The sequence below is a fragment of the Etheostoma spectabile genome, chromosome 22 (genome assembly GCF_008692095.1).
Source record: "Etheostoma spectabile isolate EspeVRDwgs_2016 chromosome 22, UIUC_Espe_1.0, whole genome shotgun sequence".
Lineage (NCBI taxonomy): Eukaryota > Metazoa > Chordata > Actinopteri > Perciformes > Percidae > Etheostoma > Etheostoma spectabile.
Window position 1 is genome coordinate 5694979 of NC_045754.1, and position 25823 is coordinate 5720801.

General features: G+C 39.9%; 1 protein-coding gene across 1 annotated transcript in view; it reads left to right on the forward strand.

Moving 5' to 3' along the window:
• LOC116671945 (cadherin-12) overlaps positions 1-25823 on the forward strand; it is a gene marked incomplete in the record, with an annotated part of 99221 nt that overhangs the window by 45304 nt on the left and 28094 nt on the right. Inside the window, 4 exon segments of the mRNA XM_032503436.1 lie at positions 7752-8046; positions 11797-11916; positions 13788-13955; positions 17169-17356. Coding sequence (XP_032359327.1) covers positions 7752-8046; positions 11797-11916; positions 13788-13955; positions 17169-17356 — 771 coding nt within the window.

Below are 25823 nucleotides of genomic sequence, written 5' to 3' on the forward strand. Positions count from 1 at the left end.
AGACAGTCACAGAGGACAGAGTAACGGGAGTCGGTCATACATCGGTCTTAAGGTTTACCAGTTTACCAGTAAACGCAACATTTGCAACAGTGGCGACCAGTGCTAGTCGGTGCTAGTAGCCTCTGTTAGCTGTTAGCTGTTAGCTCCTCTAGGACGCACCGGTGCTAATGTCCTCGCATCCGCTGCAATGCTGTTTATATGGATATGGTTTAATTTTGCGTTACATGACCCATTTCGTCTGTAAAGCCGTGCCTGTGTTGAATCTCTCCTCTACTCTCTCTCTCGTCTACTCTCCGGCAAGCCCCGCCACACAGCGCCGGTCCAAACTTCTGACATTTGTCTACAGTTTTAATTTTTATTAACAGCTGTATATTGTTAAGTATGAGGGGTAAACCTGAATTTGTGCCAGTGTTACCGCGGGTAACTCTGCTACCGCGGCCGCCACGGCAAAGAACACAGAAGAAGTTATTGAATGCAACTAACTTCAGTTGGTATAGAGTAACGCATGTAGAGAGGAGCTCGCTGGGACCTGGGCCAGATGATGACCCATGGCCAGAATATCATAGTTCATAAAAATGCAGCGCAGGAGATACAGACGTTTCATACCGCGTCGTGTTTATCCGCCATTCGACCCATGCTGGCACTTTCATAATGATCAGCCGTCTCTCTGTGAGTAGCTCCATCACACTCCTCTCGCGTTATAATAGCCTATGTGACATACAATTTGTTTTGGTTAAAATCAACAAATAATCCTGAGATAGTCCGACGATCAAAATTTTGATCAAAATAATCGTGATTAGCATTTTGGCCATAATCGTGCAGCCCTATGACATGGCACTACCATATGCCGACATACTGCCACGTCATCACACCACTGGGTTGGTAGGACAGTGGTTGAATGTTTGTTGGATTGATGGGTAGTTCTAGACCAATTAATGAATAGTAGCATACAAATAAATTCAAGACAGCAGTAGGGCCAGGCATGCATACAACACACCAAAGAATATAGAATGATATAAACTGATTAACAGCACATTGTATGAATTCTGATGGGAGTTATGTAGTATGGGCTCTGGTTTTGCCTTAAGCACAACCCACTGTTAAAAATGGATCAGGATTAATTTATTCACAAGGTATAATAAATACAAAATGTCCCAAGAAATATCGCTCTTTCAACAAGGTGCAAGACAAAACACATGAATGTGTTTGACAAGAAGGAGATGTTAGCAGAAAAGCTCATGTGGGTTGTAGTTTTTGCTCTTGTTGAAACTGTCTGACAAAACACACTCACGTTACTGCTTAATTCAACGTAATTGGCATTGTCTATGTTGACACAGGGTATCCATTTTAAATATCTACGTGAAATTGTTGCAAAACTAGGGAGTACCAACATGCAACCAAAACAAAACATTCTCCCTTTAGATTTCTTATTTGTTCACAGGAGTACACAGGACAAGTGCTTTACAGAGGAAATAGCATTGTTGTTGCAAAGAAGGAGAAAAAAGCTATTGAATATTAGTTGGAATTTACATGACATAATCCGCACAGACGTTTAACTGCCATTAAAGACAAGAAAAAGTACACTGGAAACCTTTTCAGAATGTTACCGATGTGTGAATGCACTTGCTGGTGCAAGGTTGCCGGGCCATTTAAGGAACAATGTTGGGCTTGCTATCAGCAAAGAGTTGTGGCTTCCATATGTGTTCCTGAGAGGAGCTTTGCATAATCCTGGGCACAGAAATCCAATTACAGCATTTCTACAACGGTTGGTTACATTCTCCTCTGAAATCACTCAAATTAATCAATATGCGCGTTTACTACATAGCCAATGAGGGACCATGTGCTGCAAATCCTGAAAGTGCCAGGGAAAACCACTTTCTCTCAAAGCTCAAATCTAGGATCCTAAGTGTGTGACTATTCCACAGCCAGTACAGATGAGCCATCATTCTTTCCATTTGTACCAGTACTTCAGTAGCTTCAGTCAATAGAAGTGTTTTTCACAAAGAGGAGCTGAGTAATGTGCCTGCCGATATTTGTTTTGACAACACTGCTGATGCACTGGCTGGCCATCTGCATCGCATCAACTGTTCAAGCCAGGGCAAAAGACGGCCTAATGGTTAGAGAGAATATTGAGGAAATTACAGGTCACAGCATTTAATCCTACAATGTCTAACGCATGTCCATAAAAAGCCATACAGTAAATCCTGCCAAAATGGGGTTAAGCAAGACTCTGAAAAGCCACAAGATCATTGAAACAGCCGTTTCCAAAAAGCTTTAACTGACCGTCTAAACGAATTCTTGGAAAGAATTATGAACACCCAGAGAGAAAAACAACAAAGACTAACGTTTTTACTCAAACAGATGGTGCAAGTTTGGATGGTAACAAATCACACTACCCGTTTCTCTTTATGGCTGCATCCATGAGCAGAGAATCTTGCTAATTTTGCGAAGACATTCTCACCATAATATGGGTGCAAACGATCATACTATCTCTATGAGCCACCAGCCGCTCATTCAGTCACTTCAAATACCTCAATCAAGTAAATCAAGTAAAAGGTTATCAGCTAGCATTTGAATTCTGCCCATATGCACTCTCTTTTGTTGATTTGTGTGTTATAAATTGGAAACAAATGTTACACAAAAGAAATGGCCAATTTGTTCCTCCCTTTAGTAAAATCACCTCTCACCTGACATATGGTTACAACAGTCGGGGCTGTGATTCTACCTCTTGTCTGTTGAGCCCGATGGGTGATTTGTAGTTTAAAAGAAGCCTTGGTCTGCCTCCCCATTAATAAATCTTTTATATAAGTGATCACCATTGTTAAAGTAATGGGATTTTTAATTAATATCAGTCAACTTACACTTATAATTAAAGAGGCAATGTGCCTATTCTTTTTATATTTGCATTTCTTTTTAATCTTTAATTGTGCATTTCTGAATCAATTTGCAGGTGCCTCTCCTGGGTAGTTGTATTGAGTAAACTGCATATGTGAAAAATATGCTCATTTATTTATTTTCTTGACAGTCAAAAGGACAACCAAATACAAACACCCCATTAATCATAAATACAAAGTGACAATGTATTCAGTATTCCAGCTGCAATTAATTTAAGTATGTGTAACAGTCGGTACAGCTCGATGAGGTATTATTATAGTAATTTGTATTTACATGGTAATGGTAACATGATGTAAACTATCATACATATCTAAACATTATGTAAGACATTAAAATTGCCCTGCAACCGATGAGCTTGCAATGCTTAACTTTTGTGAGTGTGTCCAAAAGATGGTGATTCTGTTCTCCAAGATAGAATTTCTATTGTGATTCCATGTTTTTAAACATTTCAGATAAAAACACTTATAGCACTCCAGCTCACTTTTGTTGTCAAGGGTACAGACACGTCATTTCACACAACCACACAGTTACAGATAACTATTATCATTACTGCTCAAATAAGTACTTCCCAATTTTCTGATGGAGCACTTCAATTAGAGAGGAGGTTCTCTGTTCAGTTCATTTTACAAGAGACGGTAACTATTAGTCAACAAAACCAGATGCAAAAAACAGTAAACAATCATTGTCAATAACAGGGCCACAGGCATGCAAATGCACACACATGCAAGCTAGTGATGGAGTGACCAAGATAATGGCACGGCGGCCTAAATCGAAGAATCATTGAAAAGATCAAAATAGAAAGAATGGATTTAGGCATGTCAACAGATGACATGTTGGAGGTATGGTGTACCTGTAACCATAACAGTATTCATGCCCAACTTCCTATCAAAGATTCTTCACTGACATCAAAACGTCTGCCAATACATACTACAAGACAATGATGACAATCCAAAATAACTGCCTAAATCTGTTCTTACTTCATTATTTTAGCACCCTGGCCTTGTGCCAATTACTAATTATTGAACAACACTTACATTTTAGCAATATGCCATGTCTCACAATGTTAAATCCACAACTATTACAGCGCAACGTGTTTCCCAAATTTGTCTGATGACATGGCCTGATTAATAAATGCCCATAACTAATGAGACAATTGAATAGAAAGCGATTAATCCACAAAACATCTATCACCAACAATCCCACAGCAGGTGGAACAAAAAAGCAGGACGAGTACATGCATGGTAATTGGGTGGTACAGCGACCAACACCAGTATGATGGCAGCACAGAATATTATCAAAACATAACCTACCTTTTGTAGTCAGAGTGGTGTCTAGTCGGCAATCCAGTCCATGATTCCATCTGTATTCTCAGTAATCAATGTATCCCTATTTACTTCCATACATACCAAATATGTGTTTCTAAGATTCACAACATGTTACGAAAGATGTTTAGTGTATTAAGAAGACATATCATACGATCATACCTTGCAAAGATTTGTGATCAGCAAACAATATACACAAAAGCACAAAGAAGCAAATAAGTAGCACAGCAGCCAACCAAGGCATAACGACACAGCGGCCGGTAACCAAAACGCAAATCCTTGCATAGAATACAGTAGAATGAAACATAAAACAGAGTCAAATAGTATAGAATGTCCCTTTTGTCCCAAATGCTTGCCTTTTCATTTCTGCACAAACCTGAACAAGCACTTTAGACTGGGCAATATGACTGAAATTAATATCCCACTATTAATACAAGTATTTTCCAATTTCAAATGTACATAAGATACCAAATGTGATGATGAATGCAATACACTGTGTTGCACTGCATTACATTACACTGCATTGTCACAAAATGACAATTAAAAACCTTTATTAAATAACCTTGTTAGTTTCTACTTTTTGAAAAGATGATTAGGTAAAAGTAAAAGAATGACTTGATTTTGATCGAATAATCGACATACATGCGTATACGTGCGGTTTAGTGTCCCAAAACCACTCTGGGTCAAATGCCTGACCCCAACCAATCGAGCTGCTTCGTAGAGCGGCTCTAGTGGGACACTAAACTGCACGTATGCCCAGATATTTACTGAAAGCCAACAAATATAATTATCTATAGCCCATACAGCCCTATATGCAACTCTCACACGCACAGGCCAGGCGACCTCCAAGCACCAAAAAACAGAATAGAATAAAATCTTACTTTGTGAAGCCTCACGTCATCCAGCTAACTCCATCGCTGTCCAAATTCCACAGAATTCCATTTTCCAAGTTGACACCGAGAATATCTGGAGATGGTGGCGAATGAAGTGTAGGTTATCTCCTGAAGTACTTCAAGTTCAGGTGTAGAACAAGCCGTTTGTTCCAGATATTCTAGCCACACAGTTGACGTTATGTATTCAAAACGTGTTCAACCTGTCTCAGTGGGCCGCTCAGCTACACCGTCACACTAAGATATGCTAGCTAGCTCCAAATCAAATGTCAACTGCCTAGCGTCGTCTGGCTTCGAAAAGTTTTCTTGAGGGGTGGTTTTACAGTTCCACAGAAAGCCATTAGTCAACATTCTAGTAACGTTATGTCCAAGTCTTATTTTTTTTATAATGCAATGCTCTATTTGTACATGTTGCATTAACTTCTAATGCACTTTTTCTCTTGATATGGTGAGCTCTCGGTGGGGCTCACCTTTTAGCTAGCTGTCCTCGTGTCGCGCAGCTTTCATTAGCGCTTGTCCATTCAAGTGAAATAGCCGACTTCACTGCCTCACACTTCCGGGAGACGTTACTTTTTTACCGTTTCTTTGCGGGTGTCTTGGCTTTGGTAAAACGCCGAGTGCATGCGTATGGTGTGTGTCCACCAAAGTGTTTATTTCCCTGCAAATGAGGAGGGGAACCCCAAATTTCCAGACAAAACGATGGCTTCCATTTCGTTCCCTCGTTCACTTGTCTTGTCTCCTTATAGCAAGGGTGGAAAATGCTGGCTAGATTGATAACAAAAAAAAAAAAAAAGGTAAATTGCCTGGGATAAACTCTACACCTCTTTCTTGTTAAAAGCCTGGACATGTTTATCATAAGGTGCTATATATGGAGATATTAAAGTTGGTACAATTAGCCACTTGTCAAAAACGAGTTGAAGGGAGGCATCACATTAAACTTTGGTATTAAAACACTAATAATAATCATTATGGTAACCCTCAGCTGCAGTGCATAGCCTACCAAAAGCAAATTATAGATGCTTCAAATTTAAAATAGAGGTGATGACATTCTATGTATTCCTATTACATATTAACTATATTGAATCTTCTTCGCCACATGTTTTGTCACCATGCTAGATAAAAATAAATAGCAAGTTTGGTTTGCATACTACTTAATTGTCATTTTAGGTTTTGTTTCTGGAAGATTAGCATATTGTTCACAATATTTAAGTACAATACACAATCTGCATTTCAGATGTTGTGCTCATGGTATAAAATGTTATGGGACCTAGTTGTCACCCAACAAGGGTCGTGTACCAAAAATAATCCTCATACATTTGAATGGCTATTAATAATGGCAGCCAATAACAGCGCCCGGGAACCCACTCCAGATCGGAGCCAGTGCCTTGATCAGCCAATCACAGTGCCCGGGGACCAACTCCAGATCTGAGCCAGAGTCTTGTCAAGGGCACTGACTGGAGAACCTAGTCCACGTTTTTTGATGGTGGGAGGAAACCGGAGCACCCGAAGGAAACGTAAACAAACGTGTTGCCCTACATTGTGGCAATACATTGCTACGTAACCATTGCAATGCTTTCCCTGAACCTATAGTATTGTTGTTAGCCTGTCAGCAAACAAACATTACCAATATCCAATCAGATGATAACAGTTTGACTGCATAATTTCCAGTCCAAAGGCAACCCAAATATTATATGTTCATTCTGTTTTAGCAGTGCAAGACCATGGCCCAAAGTCAACCATAAAGTGTAGAAATAGATGTTTCTTGGTGCAAGCTATGAAAGCTTTTTTTGAGAGGTAATAACTAAACCATGTTACCCAGAGTCAGCAGATACTCAATTTATCTGGCTACACTGTATTCCTCTGCTTCAATTAAAATATCTGTTCCTGTCTCCTGGAATAAGACTGCTGTTGAAAGGTGTGGGGGAAGTTTCATGCTATTGATCAGAAGGCAGACATATATATGTCATATGTGGGGATGATCACATTGCATTAGCGCCCTTAAATATTTAAAAGCATTTAAAATGTATGATGGATCTCCCCATGGAGGTGAACACAACTATGTCAATAGGCTTTCTGCCACCAGCCTAGAATGTGTTTGTCTTGTACAAAGAGCGCTGCCGTGGTCCTGGATCTATATAAACAAAGATGTTCCCTGGCTGGAGTAGTGATATTTTGCAACTGTGCAGAGAGTCAACTGGTCATAGACCTCCGCTGTCAGGTGAAAGTATTAAAAACCATTCTTGTGGAAAACAAGTATTTACCTCTGGTTTTCACAGTCTGACCTATGACACTTTGAGAAAAAGTCCTATCTCACTTTAGATCTTTTTTTCATGCTTAAATAGAAATGGGTCCACGATGTCGAAGAGTTATTACTGCAGCTTAATTGCACGGAAAGAATACATAATTTATGAGAGATTTAGACTCATTAATCTGTGAAACGTTCTGAAAGTACCATCATTTTATTTTTCTCATGACTTAGTGTTTCGCAGATCCTTGCTGAGACATGAACTTGATGTGCAGTCAGTTTCCTTGTCTCTCTTTGTGAAATTGAGTACTTTGACAGCCCTTCCCCAGTGCTTTCAATGAATCATTATCTGTGCCAATGTTTGCACTCAACCTGTCTTTTTCCTCTTTTGTCTTGCAGCTGCACACTGACCTCGATAGGGGCGACAATGCGGTGAAGTACACTCTCTCGGGAGACGGGGCTGGCTCCATTTTCACAATTGACCAAACAACGGGGGACATCCATGCCTTACGGAGTCTTGACAGGGAGGAGAAGCCTTACTACACCCTACGCGCCCAAGCGGTTGACATGGACACCAATAGGCCCCTGGAGCCTGAATCAGAATTTGTAATCAAGGTTCAAGACATCAACGACAATGAGCCAAAATTCCTGGAGGGACCATATACGGCCAGTGTTCCTGAGATGTCACCAGTAGGTCAGTGACCTTCTAGTGATATTTTCTGTCCAGTAAAGATAGAGAAGCCAGTATGTATTGCTTAATTGATTAGAATCCTGTAGCACTACAGAATCCAAAAGTTTCAGGAGCATTACCGGTACAATCAGAAGAGCAAAGAGGCTCCCCCCAGAATTTGACATTTCAAAGAATCAGTTATTCTTGGTGTTGCCCTGAGTATATTTCACAGCTTTGTATATTTACATCCCCCTCCCCCACCCCCCAGGGAGAACAGATCAAGGTAATTCGCTGGGAGAATGGTTCCTCTTGATCTGAATAGCAATGAGTCCCTCGAAACTCCAAAGACAGCAGTCTCTAGAGTATGGGTAGAAAGCGAGAACAACACAGACTTGCCCCTGTGAACACTCTAAATCATAATCTGCTCTGCAACAGTTTACTGTTGAATCCTAGAAGCTTTCAGGTTTTATTAAAAACACATCTAGTGCGATCATGTAATACAGCAATTAGCTTAAAAAAAAATACGCCCAAATAAATAATCAAGCAGTTCATCAATTAGATGCTTGAAAGCAAACTAAATCACTTTCATTTAGATAATCTCAGTTTTATCGTCTTTCAAGTAAATTTACCAAACATTTTCAAAATGTAATTATAAAATGTAATTTATTTTCCATTATTACATCATTTGATGCTGAACTAGTCTATGTAAGTACTTTTAAAACTTCCCTAGATGTTTAATTACTATGAATGGTTACCTGCCATTATGTTTGACACATTAAAGGGGAGCTACGCAGTTTTGGCAATTTCTTTGCTGTTTTATCACTTTTTGCTGGCAGGTTTCTCTATCGAGCTCCCCCTACAGGTTCGGAGCAGATATTTGGCAGCTGCTGTGTCTGACTCCTCGCTCGGTCAGGCTGCTCTTTCTCTCTTCCTCCGACACGTTTTCTGCTTCTTTTTTGCCTGCTCAGCCATGACCATAGTGTGAAAAACTCCATCACTACCTTGTTCTTTTTTATTGTAATCAAGTTTTTGTTTATTTATTTTTTACTTTTTTTATTCAAAAACCATAAACATTTACAAAAACTTTGTTCTTATAGCTAATCAGTTCCTGAAGGGGGGAGCGCAAGGGGGGGGGGTGAGACGACCACCATTCAACTCGAAAAAAAATCACATAACCATTCCAATGACTCCGAAGCTGTTCAGTTAAGGTAAATTAAGCTAAATAAACAGCATAGTTTAAAGAGGTACTCCAGCGATTGTGTCACAATGTTGTATTTGTAAGAGACAGAAACATAAAGAACGGTCAGAAGCAAAGCAGCAGAGGCAGAGATATCTAGAATTTTATTCCCTATTACGAGTTGCCCCCAAAACTCTGGATTCTACATTTCCCGTAACGCAACAGTATAGCATCTTTCATTAGATGCTCCCTGCCTCATAAACGTCTACATCCCCAGGCATAAAGTTTGTAACACAGACTTTCCTTTATAAATATAAACGCTAAATTCATCAGTGAAATCACCCTGACGGGTATTATTATTGTTTGATATATACATTAGTAAAACATCAAAGCTAGAATACCTCAAATGGAATTTCTACATTTTAGAATATGTGATCAAGATCTTATTCTCTATTAAATTATTTTAACTGCAAAAATCTGTCAGTATTAGGACACAATACTAACTAGACTAAGTTTAGAAATAACATTCACTGTTATTCATTGCGGTTAAAACCATGAAAATAATATGACAAGTATTGCTAAATTATGCAGAGTGACACCACTATCAGATATAGCGATGCTGAGAATACAACTGTGTGTTTTTACCAGCGCCTGACAGTTTGTGTGAAAAGTTATATTTACTGCTAGTGCGGGAAAAAAGAATTATCAAACCAATTTAAGTCTTTATCAATATTTATGCCAGCAAGACTTGTGCGATCAATGGGTTCATTAACTGTTACATCTCTCGTGTTGTCTTTGGCTAGAACCCCCCTTTGGATGTTTTTATGTTAGCAGGGCAAAACAAATACTAAAACAGAGAGATGCTGGAAATAAATATGCAATAATGCTTGGTAATGAAGACCAGTCCATTGCCAGACATCAGGAAATCAGTCATGGCAATAATCTGTAGACTCTGTTAGAGTTATATGCAATTAGCTTAATGCTGACTCACTTAAAAGAAAGTAGCAGATTTAACAACATATTTCAGGGAGTTGCCTGAAGAAAAAAAATGTAGTAACAAAATGTCACAGAAACAATTTCACTCCTTGCCTTCAGTTACTTCAGTTAATACGAGATTTCGGATCAATTATACAAATTCTTGTCTCTTTTGCTTCATATTTGAATAGGAAATCTATTGATTGATATATTTGTTAATTGGTTTCCTCTGCATTACATTGCAACATTACAGTGATTTGAATATTGTGATATAGATAACATTTCAACAAAAGTCAGATCAATAATCTATGTTTTGCAAAAACAGATCTGCATTCTCCTCCCGTGTTCATCAGCAATGACCTTTAAAGCCATTTCTTCCACCTAGTTCTCACTCACACACCTGAATTTCCATAATTGCAGGAATAGAATTTATTTGCCTTGTTTATTGTCTCACACCGGGGGAGGGAGAGAGGGGGGTGGGGGAAGGCTGTTAGCTTTGCTGCCTGGAAATGCGTAGGTGTCTGCCACGCTCAAAGGCTTTTAAACTTTCACTACATCTGAGCTCATCCTCTCCCTTGCTGTATTATCTCATCTATTGTATATTCCTGTTGGAACACAATGCAGTCCTTTTTCTTATATGTGTAATCAGGCATGTGTGGCTTTGTTATAACGGATTGGGACGCTAATCTCTCTCACCTAATGTTTTAATGCCATTGTGGCCATCTGCTCGGACTGCAAAGCCTATTTAATATACGGCAAGTTCCTTACAGACAACTAGCAGCTTACCCGAATTTAAAATGACCAACCCTCTGGCCAGTGTGTCTCCTGTTCATATAAGCGTTCCACACATCCTGCAGTTGAAAATGTTTCATACAGCCTGTTCTAAAGCTAGCCAGATGTGGGTATTTGATTGATACATGTTGAGCATATGTGCACTGAGCTGTCTGCCTGTGAAGACACCCCATGTCAACCTGTCTACAAGTCGTTTCCAAAGAATCTTTCCAAAGAATCTGCCCATCTGCCCAAGAAACACCCGGCTTGCGTTTTAGATTCATAAAATAGTCAGGCTGACAAGGCATTTTTTGTTGATTATTCTCCTCAAACTGGAAACTTTGGATTGAATCTGTTGAATTTAAATACATGGAAAATAAGGACTATGTGCAAAGCCAGCTTGTTAAGGAGGATGAGCCAAACATCCAACAAGTAATTATTCTTGTCCCTCTTACTGCAGGGGTTTGGAAGACTGCCATGCTAATACTATTCTTGCCATGGCCCTTTGCTTTCTTAATGGTAGCATTGTTCAATGAATGGTCTATATATATATATATATATATATATATATATATATATATATATATATATATATATAAACCTTTTTGACAAATCTCTTTGTAATGTGACAAACGTGCAACTCACATCCAAACACAGGAAAATTGAACAACATCCCAACAACAACTCTGACTGTTCATGATAAGCTGGAGCTTTCTCACATGCGACACATCCTTTATTAGTGTCAGGCAAGATCCTTCAAAGAGGTGATGAACTTCAAAGTGTTAGGATCGTGGTCTCACGAGGAAACAAATGAAGTCAAAGCTAATATGTCTTCCTACTCTTTTCCCCAGGGACATATGTGACGCAAGTGACTGCCACAGACGCAGATGACCCTACCTATGGAAACAGTGCTAGAGTGGTATACAGCATCCTACATGGCCAGCCATACTTCTCTGTTGACCCCAAAACAGGTAAAGTTATTATCTCTGCAGATGTATTGTATGTTAAAAATAGTTTTTCAGTCAGTGTAAAGGTCATAAACATACACGTTTTTACCTTAAATATGTGAAAACACAGTACTAGACGTCTGTTTTGTGTGCTCCTGGCAATTGCAGTGAGGCAATCATGGAGTGAAATAAGGCTATCTAGGCCATTAGGCTCGAAGAATATGTATGATTTAGTGTTTTCTAAATAGTGTGTGCGATACACTAAGATATACTGGTCCACAATAATAAGTGTGGACCAGTGCAAGCATATATCATGAGAATAAAACTGGTCCCAGAAATGACCCCTGGGCCACTCCACAAATCATAGGCCATAAAAGGACACATGCTCCAATAAAGACAGTGAATTATTTATGTGACAGGTGTGAAATAAAGGGTCACTTGTATCAAACACTGCATTTAAATCAAGCAGTAGTCATATCTAGCATTTAATCATCAAACCGTTTTAATAAAACAAATGTAAACCGTCAGGATATTTGCTTCAGATACATGAAACTGGATAATAATTTAAAAAAAAAGGCAAATATACAATTACTTGAGTAAAGTGGCTCTAAATATGGTAGTTGTGAGCTTTCTGGGGCGGAGGAATGCCATCACTTTTTGCTACATATCGAAATGTCAGATGAACCCACAAACTGACAGCCCCAGCATCAGGAAATGATCTGCGATCTCAAAACCACCAGTGACTTTCTCTATCTAAATTAGCCAGAAAACCGATACAGCGACTTAAATTGAAATCTCCAGAAGACACAAACTACAAAGACAGAAAAACAATGCTGCAGCATTATTCAGTTAATTCCTCTTTATGTACAGCTGCACTTTGCTGGTGTAGGCGGTATGTGTCATAGGAGGAAGATGGCAGTTAAAAGGTTGCAGAGTGGCAGCAAGGCAGGGTATTGCAGATGACTGCTTTAAATCTGAAATACCTGCATACCACCAGTTTGCCGGCAGTGGGCTGCTGTTGGGTTACCATCTGGGGCAGCTCAAAGCATACGAAAATAGGTTCATACATATCACACAGGCAGATACGGTGGAATCTGTTGCTGATTATGCCGCTCATGCCAGAGCTTCACAGTGCGCGTACTGTGACTGTATTTCAAACTGATGCTGGAAAAAAATCAAACTGTTAAAGTAAATGTTTGCCCTGCTGGGCCTGCATCTATCTCCAAACGCACATCAACAACGGGAACAAATACTGGGAGGAAAAAGGTGAGCAAGGGAAGGGGATTACAACAACATCCGTGTCACAGAATTGTCAGTCTCAGAAAAAGACTTCCCCATTTTCCAAAAAAAGATGAGAGAAATATCAAAAAAATAAACATAGTCTTTGATTTTGTATTCACACTTGTTAGGGGTCTGCAGATCAAATACATCCTCACCACAAATAAAATGGAATAAGAGGAGGGAAAAAGTGCAGACCCACCTATGCTGCCTGCTTCCTTTTAGCCTGCCAACCTCCCACTGACCTAGCTATTAATCTGCAGTACAAACGCTCTCTGATCTCAGGGTCTCTGATCCTCAAGTGAATCATTATATGGCTTCACCAGAGTTTCCCATTGAATGTCAAGTGTCTCCAGTTTGTGAAATGACCTCTATTTCAGCCTTGGTCAGAGCTGCACAAGCAGCTTCTTCCTTGGGAGTTTTTTTTGTGTAAATAAATTGTGCATTGTAAGGTAAATTGTGCATTTAGCGTCAAACATATTTCACGAGATTTGATGTTGACCACTTCTTCCCTTTTGTCTTTTATCTCACCATCTCTATCAATCACTCTCTTCCCCTCTCACTCTATTGCCACTCCTTTGTTGTCTGTATTTCCTATTCACCCTGCTGTACACCAGGTGTTATAAAGACAGCCTTGCCCAATATGGACCGAGAGGTGAAGGAACAGTACCAGGTACTAATCCAGGCCAAGGACATGGGGGGCCAGCTGGGGGGGCTGGCTGGGACCACCACCATCAACATCACTCTCAGCGATGTCAACGATAATCCACCCAGGTTCTCTAAAAGTGAGTGCCCTTTGTAGATCCTTATGTAAAAATGATTGCTGTTCAACAGCACCAGCTTTCATATTTGTCAAACAATAGAAATACACATGACTTTACGCAGGTTCACACATTTTTATAACAAAATGAACACAAACACAATTACAGGGCAGGAGGTATTCATCACGTCTACTCTCCGTAATTGGTTATCATTATTTGTCATTATGCACTGTAGTAAGCAAAGGCCTGTTTATTTACCATGCTTGCATTTAAATCTTCTACTCCTGGCAAATAAACTAGGATTGGTGTTATTTTTCTCATGGGGCTATCCTTCTATATTAAGACTGGGGTTGAGCGTGATGGTGCTGCACCAGGGATTGAGTCAGTGTATTTAAACACTGTATTTCATCCGGTATTTTGTATAAGCTCCTAAACCAGATTAATTTGATTGTACAGTTCACCAGGTCATGTAAAAACCCGAGCTGGAAAAAAAAACCTCATTACTGTAAACACATTGATCTGTGAAAGCTTCTCTACTTATTCGAAGCATAAATATTAAATTGTGGGCAAAATGTTTTCCACTGCAAATCAGGAAGCGTATGAAAGGAAAGCAAAAATACTGTTCTGTATTGATGCAGTATCTTTGGGTATTTTGAGGCGACACCGAGCGGCCTCCTCTGAATGTAAATGGCAGTCAGACGGTCAAGCTCCTTTGGCTGCGAGAAAAAGATGATATTTCCATAATGCTGTCACAGCACAGAGGTTTGGGCCAAGTATGGTGGCTCCTCTGCCCCGTCCCAAATCCTCTCTTTGTTGTCTTCCCTTTTCCATCTATAAAAGGCTTACAGGTTAAAATGAAAATATATATATATATATATATATATATATATATATATATATATATATATATATATATATATATATATATATATATATATATATATACAGTATGTGTTGGCCATGTTGGAGGACCCCATCAGATGATTTGGTTTACCTATAATATTGCTGCATTGATCCATCCCACATCTGTCTTTTCTAGAAATCCTTTTTTCCCCCTCCCTAGTTATTATAGATTAGGAATTTGTAAACCGTCAATCCCCTGAATGAACCTCTGTGATGGCACCAGATGGGGTTGTGACTGCAATGCCTGCAATGGTGATTACTAATAGGGGTGAAACTAACTGTATGTGGCTTTGTTGAATTATCCTCCGAGCTTATGGACCCACTGGCAGTGCCATATAACAGCTGTTTGTTATGTCTCTTAACCTACAACTAACTCTGTTTTGGCAGCGGCGCCACGTCCTATCCTTGAAAGGACATGAACCTTAAAATACTTTTCTTTTTTTTTTTTTAGATGAATGCATGTCCTTGAAAGTACTTGATTATTTATTGAAATTATAGCAGCCAAATTCATCCCATATGCTTCAGCTCCTCTCTCAAAATCCTAGGATCAACACGGAGGAAAATCCTCAGTGCTCCATAGTAAAATTGAGGAATAACAAATAGGAGAATGCAATAACATATGCACAGCAGTATCGCGTGAAGCAGCACAATCTCAAGGATAGTACTGATTTTAAAGACCATTTAATGCAACCTTCCTCTGTAACCTAAGCAAAGAGTGAACATTTTGGTTTTGTTTCGATATATTTATTTTGGTCCAACAAGAAAAAATAAATATGCTCTCTGCCAAGCAGCATCGCTTTTGTCTCTGACATATTGTCAACATTTATGTTCAGGTTCATCCATTTCAGAGTTTTGATGCTTATGTGTGTCAAGTAGCACAATTCTCAGTAGGAGCTTCTAAGAGTCTCGTTCTCTCCTGCGCATTGTCTTCTCCATTTGTAGGGTTTATGCATCATATAATGAAAAAACAAATCAAAAGCCCCCCAAAAAACTAATGTTTATCTAGAACCTGTCTTGGCTAATTATTTGTACACAAGAGAAGTGTCAGGAATTAGTTGAATCAAATCGAATGTGTTGAGAATATCTTAAAATAAAATTAACCAAACAGCTAAGCTGGTCATGCGGTCCAACCGGCGCTACGCTGTGTGAAGGACTCATGACATTTCCCTCATTTGGTCACAATGAATAGTCCTAAAAGTCTTTGACATAGCACCTCTTTCAAAATGAATGTTCAAGATGATTGTCAGATTGATTTCCTTCCCTGCCTTGAACTGACACAACTCTGAGTATAGAAGAAGAGGCTGAATTACCCCCAAATATTCCATGTCCTCAGAATAAGTTTGACACTATTACTGTATGGTGGTATGGAATTCCCCATGGCACCTCCATGGATCCACCAGGTGTTTGCGCTAGTTTGAAGTGCAACAGTAAAGTTGACCTCTTTGTGACACAGTGCTTTAATACTATAGATCCGTCTTGAAGGCATCTGTCTTGTCTCGGAATCAACCACATTTTTGCTGAATGTCTTGTCTCGGTCTCGGATAAAAAGGATTTTATTTAAAGACCGGTTAAGACCACAACTGCAGGGATGTCACTATGTTGCCTGTGTATAGTCTGATTCATGTGTTAACATCTGGATGCAAAACTTTATTCTTTAAATGCAACCAATAACTTGACTCATTTCTAATGTGAAATGTGTTACTGTAAACCCCCTCTCCTGCACTCTTTACTCGCACTCCCAGGAAAGTGAATGCGGGAGACATGAGAAGCTGTCTGGCACTGGTCTTGACTTGGTCTCGGTTTATTTAGTCTTGACTACAACACTGCTGTGGCAAAGCAGATGCCATTGTTCAACCAGCTCGCAATCTCAGACAGTGAAGGAAAACACAGAAAAAGATGACTTTTCATGAACTTTATTGTCAGGCATCAGTGATAATCAATCAATCAATCAATCAATCAAGCAAGCAATAAATCAATTAATCAATCACACTTTGTTTTGTTGTAGATTTCTTCCCAAGTCATGAGCAGTGATTTCTGCTGCAGGGAGTATCGGAGCCCTTAGGCTCTTTAGTTGGATCGTACAGGTTGAACCAGCCATTTAGTAGCTGAGCAGCCTTGATGTCCAAGCACGTCAAAATGGAATAATGCCATGCCCATAGCTACAGGGCTGTCTTCACACAGAGCATACCAGCTGCTTGCCTGTGGGTGGATAAGAAACCCTTGGGTCTGTGAGAAACTACATAAAGAACAGAGGATGTGAAGAGCTCAGTATTTTCCATCCGATGCCAAGTGATGATATTAAATGAGTCAGGTGTGATGTTTGTTTGTTGACAGGTTTCTTTCATCTACGAGTTCCTGAGTCCTCTGCAGTGGGGTCTGCTGTTGGAAGAATCAAAGCCCATGACTTGGACATCGGGAGAAATGCCGAAGTAGAGTACACCATCGTGCCAGGTGATGGAGGCGCCATGTTTGACATCACCACCAATGAACACAACCAAGAGGGGATGATCATTCTCAAAAGGGTATGGAGTCTCAGAAACTAAGAGAAAAATGTTTAACATATATAGGGAATTCTTATATAAAAAACAGTATTCAGTGTCATTACCGGGCCCAACAAATAAAGGCTGGTTGCTAATGAAACATTAAGGAAAAACATTAAAGAGGGTGAAATTATCTTTAGTCATTAACAACGGCTCACAAACTCATTACTTCCACAGCACTTATTCCTTCAGTACAACAGTCAGGCCACCACTTTGCTGCTCTGAGTTTCTATTAGCATGAATACCTTTCTCATCTACCTATTAATTCCAGTTATTCCACTTTTTCTGCTTGATGTAGTGCTGCTGTTATTGAAACTCAACACTTTCTGTGGAGTTTCACATTAAAAGCCCACCAATATGGGGAAATCCTCAATACCTTTAATGTGAAAAATCTGCTAGAAGTGTTTAGCTTAATCCGGGGAACAATCAAAAGTGAGTTTTTGTCAGTCCAACAAATACTCCACACCAAATGACCACTTTGTTGTTCAATTGTCTGCCCCTACCCTCTACTGACGCATTAGAGCACATGATAAAGTAGCACCTATAGCTGTGAAAGAAAATATGACCCACGGGAGCGTTTTCTGTCCTCATACCTCAACGCAACGGATGTCGTTAACGTTGTTGAAACCGGCCCCAGTTTGGTTAGTCGCAGGGCTCAAAACTAGTGTGTTAAGTTTATAAAAATATTGTGATTTGGGTTGAAATCCGTACATTTGGTTTCCTTACTTTACCTACATGATGTAATTACAACCGTGACGTAGAACGTGGCGTTGTTCCGTTTAATATGTAAAGTTGAAATAACTGGCAATTTACTTTACTTCTCAAACCACACAAAGACACCATTCTCCTGGGTGAAAAACCTTGTGTTTGTTTGCTGCTATATAAATATTGCATTTGAACTTCGGTATTTCTTTTTTAATGCTGGACAGTCTGTCCAAATCCTGTCCGACTCTTCCTTCCTGCATTTGACAGGGAACAGGAGAAGTGGAACGTAACACAACAGAAAGAAAAAGCTTGAAACTATACATACAGTATATAGCCTACCTCAGCTAAGCCACTTGAAGGGGGCAAAGGGGGTGCTGTATCAGGTGCTGTGTCAGGTGCTGGGGACATTGCATCCCCCCGAGAAATCCTACCTCCAAGTATGTCATTCTGTATGTTATATTCACATCTAGAATTTAGACCTCCACTACTATTCCAATGAAGTGACTACTGTTTTGGATCCTTGATGCCTTTGCAGTTTATTTTTCGTTTACATTTATTTACTTCAGTAACGGAGACAACATCACTAGAGGACAATAGACAACAATGGAGGAAGTAACTTTGAAAAACTAAAAACTATTGAAATAAGATACATAATATGCCATTTGCCGGTACCTTGTTGTGTTAAATAACGCTGTACCAGCAGGACACCTGGCAGGTGTGAGGGCGGAACCTGTAATCTTTCAACCCAGTCTCACGGCAGTTTGTGAAATGGTCACGTTATTTAATCTATTCATTCGTGTACACAAACACGTTTATGTCGTTTTCTTCGTGGTGGTGAGCACAAACTTAAATCTGCTGTATTTCAATGGGAAGCATATTTCATGATGACAGCCCAATTACGGTAGCAAAAAGTATAAAAAGACGAAAATCGGCGCAGGGAGGTTGGTTGCGGTGCTGGATGGGTCAAACCACACAGGACTCTCACCCTGCAGACCGGGGATCGTCTCCCGCGTGTGGTGATTCTTTTCCATGTTTTACTTTTCCTAAACAACCCACCCCGTAGTTGTCGCATGTCCCCCAGAGACTGCGGATCGTGTCCTGCCGCATGACGTGTCTTTTACCCGTTCTTGTTTTCCTAAACCCAACCTCTTTATAGATGCTTCCCATTACGTGCTAAGCATCACGAAAAGGAGAAATTGAAATATATTACATTAAAATTCGTGCTCACCATCACGAAAAAAAGGGCATAAATGTGTCGGTGTACAGTACACGTACCAATAGATTCAAAATAACGTGACCATTTTACGAACGGCCGTTAGACCATGTTGAATCTTTCAGTTATGTGATGTTACTCTCTAACGGTTTGTCTCCTTCTGTCCATGCCTTAAAGCCTAACTCAAAGCAATGGCATCTCTCTCTCTCTCTCTCTCTCTCTGAGCGCCTGTGCCATATAAAACATATTCTCAGGACGTCAGGGCTCATTTACTGTACCATTTTTTTTTTTGCGGAATGGATTAATACGTCGAGTGCACAGTGACCCACAGCAAGAGGTCCAGGCCTTTGGTCTCACTTTCTTTGAACCACAGAGCAAAAGTGTCTCATTTAATATCAACTTTTTAACACATATAGCATTTGTAGGGCCCTTAAATATCACTCCACCAAATGTCAAGTGGCACAAATGCACAAGTGATATTAGAAAAAAAAGTATTACTCCTAGGATGAACCCTGTGAGAGCTATCATCTCATTTTCCAGGGGGACCCACAACTGCCAGAGGTGAAAGAAAGAGGACATTACAGCCACCGACTAAAGTTACAGCGAGAAATAGAGTGAGCCAGCCAGTGCAATGAGTGTTAATCTACTAAATAGCTAGGCTATGATGAGACATATTACGCAATCAATTAGTAAAACTTTTGCCTATATATGAAACATGTTTTGAGAGTTCTCGTCCAAGATTCACTTCATACATAAAACAATATCCTAATCTTATGTCCTTACAGGACTTTAGGAGTGACTTAACAATTTATGGATATTTCATTTCATTTAAAAAAATAACACAGTGCCGTTTTCTCTAAACAATTCCATTAACGACCATACCAGTTTGAAACTTGGATAATAGGGCGCTGAAAAGCCTGTCAGAGAATTTGTTCATCAATCTTAACGTCAGCTTTCATAATGTATTCATATTGTTTTGGTTTATGAAGTGAAACTCGCCACATTAACAGTCTTCCTCATTTGCGTACAGTCTCAGCTCTGCTTAGGATATGCCTAGATAATATGATATCCAACCACATTTAATAGAAGCATTATTATTCTTCCACCTGCTGTCTTAACTGCAGAAAGCAAGAGCAAGATATTATTTCTCTTTGGACATTGAAGGCATTCAGCTCAGTGACAGGGGGTGATAATAATATGCATTTATGAGTGCTGCATGAGCAGACATTGAATGAGTCTCAGTATCATCTCATTAGGGTTTCAGGAGACTGCTCTTAAAAGGCACACCTCCTTTCAAGATGGTGATAAGCGTCAGTAGGACATAAAGTGCATTAATAACATCATTTGCAATAATGAAACCGTCGTTACACTGACGCCTTGCCCACATTTGGCCATATAAATCAGAATGGAATTGCTCTGTGCTCAAAGATGATCTCTAATCTGTCTGGTATACTACGGCACCAAGTACTGCTGTCTAGCCAGGTTGGCAAATAAGAATATGCAATGCAGTTTTCGATAGTTTACAAACTGTTACTACGTGCTTTCATTTGGAGCCACTACTAACGCTTCCACACTTCCGCCCGCGTGCTAATAAAATACATCATGTCTGTTTTACTTGAACAGCTGGCAAATGTTTGGCCCAGTGTCTCTGAATGTGCCACGTAACAGTTAAGAAGCCTAATAATATGAATGGATTGAAGTTAGTAGGTCTCGCCCACACACTAAACTACATGGGTGCATACACACACACACACACACACACACACACACACACACACACACACACACACACACACACACACACACACACACATGCAGGAAAAACATTCAAATGTATAAGCAAATTCTCCATAGTCTGTGCTCCGCTTCTCTTTGGCAGGATGCAGTAGACCCCTGTGGTGAGTTGAAATGCCATTTGTTGACAGTGCTATTGAGATTCAATAGAAAAAAAGACCTGCAGATCGATGCTAAGTTTGCATAATGCCACAACAGCCACAGAATTTTCTCTGCTATATGGAAAAGCAGAAAAATGATAAGGTCAAAAAGTGAAGATTTTTGTATACAAAGCTCTAATGCGTGGATGAGATGGAATCCTTTTCTGGATTGAGTCATTCTCCCAAAATGCTGTTTGAATTTTGGGTACATAAGGTGTATGTCATCATATCCAAACAAAAAAATACGTACATATAAATATAACAGATAAGTCACAACTTCACTAACAACGTATTCTGCTGTACCATCTTGTAAGCAGTAATTGTGTAAGAACAACCATTAATATTTACCAGAAATGGATATGTAGCACTATCGGTGCTAGTTTTAGTCACAAACGGATGTACGCATAATGTTAGAATGTAATAGTATACATTTTCTTTCACCATCAAACACAAAACTTTCCTCAGACTTTGTCTAAAACAGCTTTACACACAAATTCACTTTTGAAAGACTAAAAAAAAAAAATATATATAATGGGTTAGGGTCTCATTAAATCCTGCCTCTTTCATGCAAATTTACCACGACAAAATACTTTTAAGGAGTGGTAATATATCTGTTTTTGTCACTTGTGTCATTTCGGGTAATACAGCAAATATTTCATCTGATTGCAAAAGTAGCCAATTCTGTTTCTGTGCCTTTCAGGGTATTTCTGATGTAAGTGTCTAAAATGTTCTTTGGGGGAATGCAAATCTCCATTTGTTTTTCTGATGTATCAGAGTGAGGTATTCGTTAACTGGTACATTTTTAGTACATGCCCCAGCACACAAGCGCACAAAGGTGTGTGATCCTTTGATCCCCAAAAATATGTAGCTGAGTGAGTAATTGATTCTCTGCTCAGTGGAAGAGCTGCCTCAGGATGCTCTGTGCATGTGTAAGAACGCGTGTGTGTGTGTGTGTGTGTGTGTGTGTGTGTGTAAATCACGTATGTGTGCACTGTATGTACTTAATGCGCTCAAAGTCATGGCTATAGATCATTGCATGGTGACCTTTTTGTTGACAGTAATTGTATAATAGAAAGGGACAGAAAGCAATTAAGGTGTAAATGAAGACAGTTATTTGTTTACATCATGTATACCCTCAATGGATGGCCAGGATGCATCTGTCCTCTTATTGTTTTACTCGCAGTGTTTGATATGCTGCCATGTAACAAGGAGGCAGCGTGATCTATTCCCTACAGCGATAATCTGCTGCACAGAGGCATTGTTGGTGGGAAATATTCTGAGCCCCTTTTAACTGACCAACCCCCCCACAGGGTAGTTTACTGAACGCCATGTGCCTGTACCCATGTGGGGTTGTGAAATTATCATGGACACGGACAGAGGGAGAAAGAGAGGAGAGGAGAGAAAGAACGAGCTGTGCCTTGGAAAGGTGTGGGGAGTAGGTAGCTGGAGATGACGCCTTTATGAGTTGTTCACTGTGTTCCCAGAATACTGACCCGCCCACAGACTTGTCTTATTTCAGATTGGTGGAGTATCCCCAGGGACAGGTGTGCAAATGTGTGTAGACAATTCCTCTCTCTACCTTTCTCCCTCTCGTTCTGTCTCTCTCTTTCTATATCTCCTTTGACTTTCCTCCCTCGCACCATTATTGAAAAAAAGAAACACAGCAGGGCGAAGACTAAAGCCACATTGTACACAGAGCAGAGTTTGGCAGACCCCAAAATTAGAGACTCGGGAAGGTTGGTAATGATAAGAGGATCAGGCTGAGTAATGGGTTCAATGGATGATCATCTGTTTCCCAGTGTGATACGGGGAAGAAAGGAAAAAAGAGGGACGGAGGGGGCTTGCACACCGCATCTGCAAAACATAGGATTATGGGAGACAATAGATAAATCCACCAATGAATTCCCCGGGAACCATGCAGGCAAATGTGTGCAGACAAATACAGTATGTGCACACAGAGCGACATGCTATACATGAAAAAGCAGGTGGAAAAACATTGGCACATTCAAACACTGCCATACGTATATGGAGAGCAATGACACTTCCACACGTTGGGAGCGTCGGCATGATACACTTGGGTTGTGTTGGTGAAATTATTTTGAGTCCGATTTAATGTTGTTTCTCCATTTTGATGTTTATTTACCTCCTCCTGGGAGAAGCAAAGGTGGCAGATATAGCTACAGTACGTAATTGAAATGTGCTGTTCTTGGCCTAGAGGAACGGCATTGTTTAATGGCAGCGTGTGTGGCATAAAATTTGCTCGCTCGCATTCAGGGAATCCATTTTAATACAGGCCTATCTCCTCACTGTACAAACTGAATGCCCCCAGCGGCCATAGTGCAGTGAATAAAAAGCATTTGCCACAGACCTCTGGCACTGCCTCCAAATCCATTTCCCCAGGGTGTGAGAGGGGTTCAAAAACATTGAAGAGTAGTGCATGTGACTTGCGTAGTGCAAACTGCTGCATGTAGTCCAACAGTAAATCTGAGCACAACAGAACAAAAGGGCAAAAACACACCAGCACTTTTTGCACTTTGCACTTTAATTATTACAGTTACTATTTAAGATGTCGTATTGTCTGAACAGCCATATGTGTCCTTCTTTTATGTCCTAAGATGTTTCATTAATCTTATGTTTATGTTTTTAGACTGATTTTATTCATTTCTTTCTGTTACATGTTTCTGTTGTGAAGCAACAGATTGCAGTAGTATACCCAATACAAATTTCCCAACAGGGGCAATAAAGTCTAACGTATTCTATTCTACTCTATTCTTTTCTATGTTATTCTATTTTATTCTAAGTACACCTTAATCATTGGTTTTCCCTTAGCATGTAATGGTTAAATATTTGAGCAAGACTCTGAACCCCAATTATTCCCAATGGCTAGGCCTGGGGAATGAGAGTCATATTGTTAAACACTTTTTCCATCTGAGGTTGAAAATTGCATAAATTCAGCTCATTTGAGTTTCTGAAATCTCTGCTCACTATGAATGAATTATATAGTGTCCGTTATATGGGGAATTGAAAATGATAGAGATTTCTGATACGGCCAGAAATGTTTCAGCACCATGGACAGTGACAGAAAGACAATTTGAAGTGTACAGAACAATGAAGTGAGACATATTGCAATTTAACATAAAGACTGTGCGTTGGATCGCTGTGTCTACTCCGAGCACACTGATTCCAGACCAGCTAGAAGTTTTGAGGTATTATACAACTATACTAATTAGTTAACCTCTGCCACTGTCTTATTTATTTTTCTAATTTTAACATTCTAAGTGGCCAATGATTCATCCCCCCCCGCCCCACGCAACCATCACCACACACAACACACAAACACCACACACACACACACACACACACACACACACACACACACACACACACACACTTCCAAAGAACAACAGCACATTCAAGTGATTAATGTTGCAGTGTTGCATGGCATTTAAGAAAAGACTTTGTCACCAACAACATGCAAAAGTGACACACATTTGCAAACAAATGTCACTAATTGCCTAGATTGCCGTTAGACTTCCCTTAAATCACAGCCATTGGCAGCACTGAGACAAGAATCCCTCCTGCCATCAATTAACACAGTGACTGCAGTGTAATTTCTCTATCAGAAATGTCATTACTGGGCTGTTTGAACAGTAAATCATTTCAGAGAATAGAAGCTGTAACTGCCTTTCAGTCTTGATGAAACACTAGCAGACAGTAAAAGAACTAATGGTCAAATGACAAAAGTAATAACAAACTGCTAACTTGACTGAAGGCCGGAAGACAGTGAGGAATGTTGGTTAAATATTAAATAACACAAAGGGCTGTGGCTCTTCTGTGATAACATTTAAGACTCATACAAGGACACAACCATGCATCATAAAATAACAATAACAGTATACGGTATACGATAATGAATAATACCTTGGGAGAGTGAATGAAACAATATTTAATCTTTAAATTGCCACAAGGTAATTGCAATATGTTATAGCTTAAAACGGATGGCATTAATAGCTCACCCGACAGCATGATACCAACTGAGCCTTGCTCACAGACACAAGTTGAAACTAATCTATTGATTATGGTGCTGAATGTTCCAGTGGGAGGTGAAATGAGTTATTTTAGGCCCTGGCGTGAAAGGAAGAGAAAAAAGGAGAAGAGAAGGAAACAATACCCGAGAACAACAGGAGATCCAGGTGCCCAACACAGATGAACGCCTCACCAGCAACCAAAAAGAGAGCAATGTGTGTGTGTGTACTTTGTGTCTTTGTGTCTATATGTGAGTGTATATGTGTGCTTATGCATGGGCTGTATGTGAGTGAAAGAGTGCACAGAGAGAACAAGAGGAGAGAGAGGGACAAAGAGCTGGCTGAGGTGGTGCTTGGAGTCGGTGTGAGAAGGGCCTTCTCTCTGGTGGCCTAGGGAGGCGTGGGTGTAATAGATTAAACCAGTGTCTCGGGGCTCATCCCATGGCTAACCCTGTCCTATTAAGAGTGACAGTGCGAGTCTTTCACAGTCACTCCACTCCACTCCACTCCACTGCAGTGTGGACAGGGCTGCTGGCATTGCTCTCAGATGGCACTCCACTGTTGTGAGTACT